Source organism: Felis catus, chromosome X (genome assembly GCF_018350175.1).
Source record: "Felis catus isolate Fca126 chromosome X, F.catus_Fca126_mat1.0, whole genome shotgun sequence".
NCBI lineage: Eukaryota > Metazoa > Chordata > Mammalia > Carnivora > Felidae > Felis > Felis catus.
Genome location: NC_058386.1, coordinates 44,717,070 through 44,719,894, shown reverse-complemented (window position 1 = coordinate 44,719,894; position 2,825 = coordinate 44,717,070). Strand labels below are relative to the sequence as shown.

The following is a 2,825-nucleotide window of genomic DNA, read 5'->3' as shown; positions in this document are numbered from 1 at the left end:
GTAAGTATGGATCTTTCTCTGCCTTCCAGAGACCTCTGTTCCTACCTCTGCCAGAGCAAGCACCACACTATTTTGGTTTTTATATTTTTGTATAACTGACCCTAAAAGATTGTAGGTGCTTTAGACAGCCTAATGCATCTCTATATCCTCAGAGTCCAGTAGAGTACCTGGTGCCCAGCAGGTGCTCAGTCAATAATTGCCTTTGACTGAAATTCAGGCCAGTAAAGGCTGTTTTGATAGGGTCAAAGGAAGGGTCTCTACATCATATTCAACAAGTGGCCAATCAGGCTGATGCAATGAGGCTCCTCGGTAACTTACTAGGAAACGAGGGGCAGTGGGCACGCGCTTGAAAGGCTGCAGGCGCCATGGGCAGAGTGAGAAACGGCGCAAACACCCAGCAGCTGCAGGGGCAAAAACGGCCCGGGGATCCCGCCGCAGCCTGCGCAGCCATCGCGGTCATGGGCGCGCGGCGCCCCCCTTTCCAAGTCCGCGTGGGGAGCCACGCGGCGGGGAGGAAGCCGGCGGCCGCCCGGCGGGATTCCGCAAGGTTGCGGCGGAAGCGCTGGTGGCGGCGAACCCGGGAGGCAGCCTCCAGAGGCCCGCTACCAGCCCCGAAGCCGCCGGCGCCCGCCGCGTCCCCGGGCGAGATGGACCTGGGCGCTCAGCGGGAGCGCTGGGAGACGTTCAGGAAGCGGCGGGGCCTCAGCTGCGAGGGCGCCGCCAAGTTCCTGCTGGACACCTTCGAGTACCCGGGCCTGGTGTACCACACCGGCGGCTGCCACTGCGGCGCGGTCCGCTTCGCCGTCTGGGCCCCCGCAGACCTGCGCGTGGTGGATTGCAGCTGCAGGCTGTGCAGGAAGAAGCAGCACCGGCACTTCCTCGTCCCGGCCTCGCGCTTCACTCTCCTGCTGGGCGCCGAGAGCATCGTCACGTACCGATCCCACACGCACCCGGCGCTGCACAGCTTCTGCAGCAGGTGCGGGGTGCAGAGTTTCCACGCGTCTGTCTCTGACCCCGGGGTTTACGGCGTCGCCCCGCACTGCCTGGACGCGGGCACCGTGCGCAGTGTGGTCATCGAGGAGGTCGACGGTGGCAACTGGGGGGAGGAGGCCACGAAGGAGCTCAAGGCCATCCAGAACGCGTCTCCCGAGTGAGCCCCTGCCTCTCCTGAAGAGGAGCAGTGACTGGGGCCGCCACCCGCCTGAAACGTGCCCGGTGGCCTTCGAGGGGGCCACCTCAGTGCTTGTGAAGGAATTACTGTATGAAAGAGGTCGGTTTCTGGACTGGGGAACCCGTGATGTCGCGCCAAGCTTCCACCCCTTCCCTCTCAGTGTGTTTCAACGGACTTGCTTATAATCAAAAAAACTGAGCACACATGTGTCTGTGAACAGCCCTAGTCTTCCAATCCCGTCAGCAGGCAGTGTCTACCTTTGCAGGTCGCCTTGCATAACACTCAGTTGTATTATTCTTCCTACAGTTTTCACAGATCATTTTCAGATTATTCATATGTACTGTACCGTTATGGTGCTATTGTGAGCAAGATTGTTTTTAATGGTCGCATCTGGCATGTAAGACCACTCACTATATCTAAACACTTTTGTAGACCTTTACGAGGACGTTTTCTGTTGATTATCTGTGTGCGTGTGTGTGTGTGTTAGGTACGCACTCACGTTTTCGCTACTTAGAGATGTGCGTTATTTTCGGTCACAGTGTTTATTTAATGTATTTGTATATAGTAGGTTTAAGGTTCATTAGTGTTACATACCTCATTGCACCTATGTTTTCAAATGATGTTGCCATTTTGCTTGGTTTTGTTTTAGAAACTGCCTCTGGGAAGGGGGATGGGGAGACACTATGTATGCCTTCTTTGATGTTTTGAAATTCCTGTCTTGTACGTGTGTTAAGTATTGAGAATTTAGTAAATACTTTTTAAAATGAGATTATGTTGTTTGATTTATATTTGCAGCAGGGCTTGTCTAGGAGAAGCGTTGGCTGTTGAAGGTATTTGGTCTTATTTTTTGAGAAGATGGTGGTGCCTTGTGTTTCTGTAGTGGCCAAAAATTCTCCAGATCCCCTAAATTTTTGAGAAGGAAAATAGTAGAGTGTTACAGATTCAACCTCCTGGAAAGACTATGTTTGAATCCACTGCTACCTACTACATAAATAACATGTGGAGTTGCTTAAGGTCTCTATTCCTGAATTTTATCTTCTGTAATTAACGTTAACAGCTAACAGATATGTCATTTTCAGGGTTAGCATAGTACTTGGTGCTTATTAAGTCAGTGAATGCTTGTTTTCTCTTTTCCATTGACTTTAAATCTCAAAATATCCTCCTATCAAGTCATCCATAATATAGGAGCATCTTCAGATAGCTGAGATTTAGCCATGATAGGTATACCATCTCACACTGGCTTAATGTTTAAGATCAGAAGACAGTATGATACTAGGGAAAGTAATTAGTAATGAAATATATGAAAATCATACACCCAGAAAGAAATCAACAGGAGATAAAGTGGAGGGCAACAGTGAGGTACTCAGAAAAACAGAGGAAATAAGGATTTTCTCTAAGTGTGAGACACAAAATCAAATCAGAGATATACAAATTTTACTGAAGGAATAAGACTGATATATACAGTGTAATTGCATGTATAAAATGATTTAAAAAGACAGGTGATAGTAAACTATATTTTTAGGGTCTATATACGGTGGAAGAAAACTATAAAGGAATGCAAGGAAATAATTAAGCAAGGATCAGATTAGGCCTTAATTCTACAGAGGAGGGATGGCTTTGTGATTTAAGTGGGAAACATGTTATGTGTTCCTGT

The 2,825-nt window shown here is 49.0% G+C and overlaps 1 protein-coding gene across 1 annotated transcript; it reads left to right on the top strand.

Moving 5' to 3' along the window:
* Positions 1 to 240: 240 nt before the first annotated feature.
* LOC123383472 (centromere protein V-like protein 3) lies at positions 241 to 1,304 on the top strand. The gene has a single exon (XM_045051074.1). It carries the CDS (start codon positions 366 to 368, stop codon positions 1,152 to 1,154), a length of 789 nt encoding a protein of 262 aa, XP_044907009.1. The 5' UTR covers positions 241 to 365; the 3' UTR covers positions 1,155 to 1,304.
* Positions 1,305 to 2,825: the final 1,521 nt, after the last annotated feature.

Excerpts from the sequence above, each read along its gene's own strand:
- LOC123383472 (XM_045051074.1), top strand. The coding sequence starts at position 366 with ATGGGCAGAGTGAGAAACGGCGCAAACACCCAGCAGCTGCAGGGGCAA.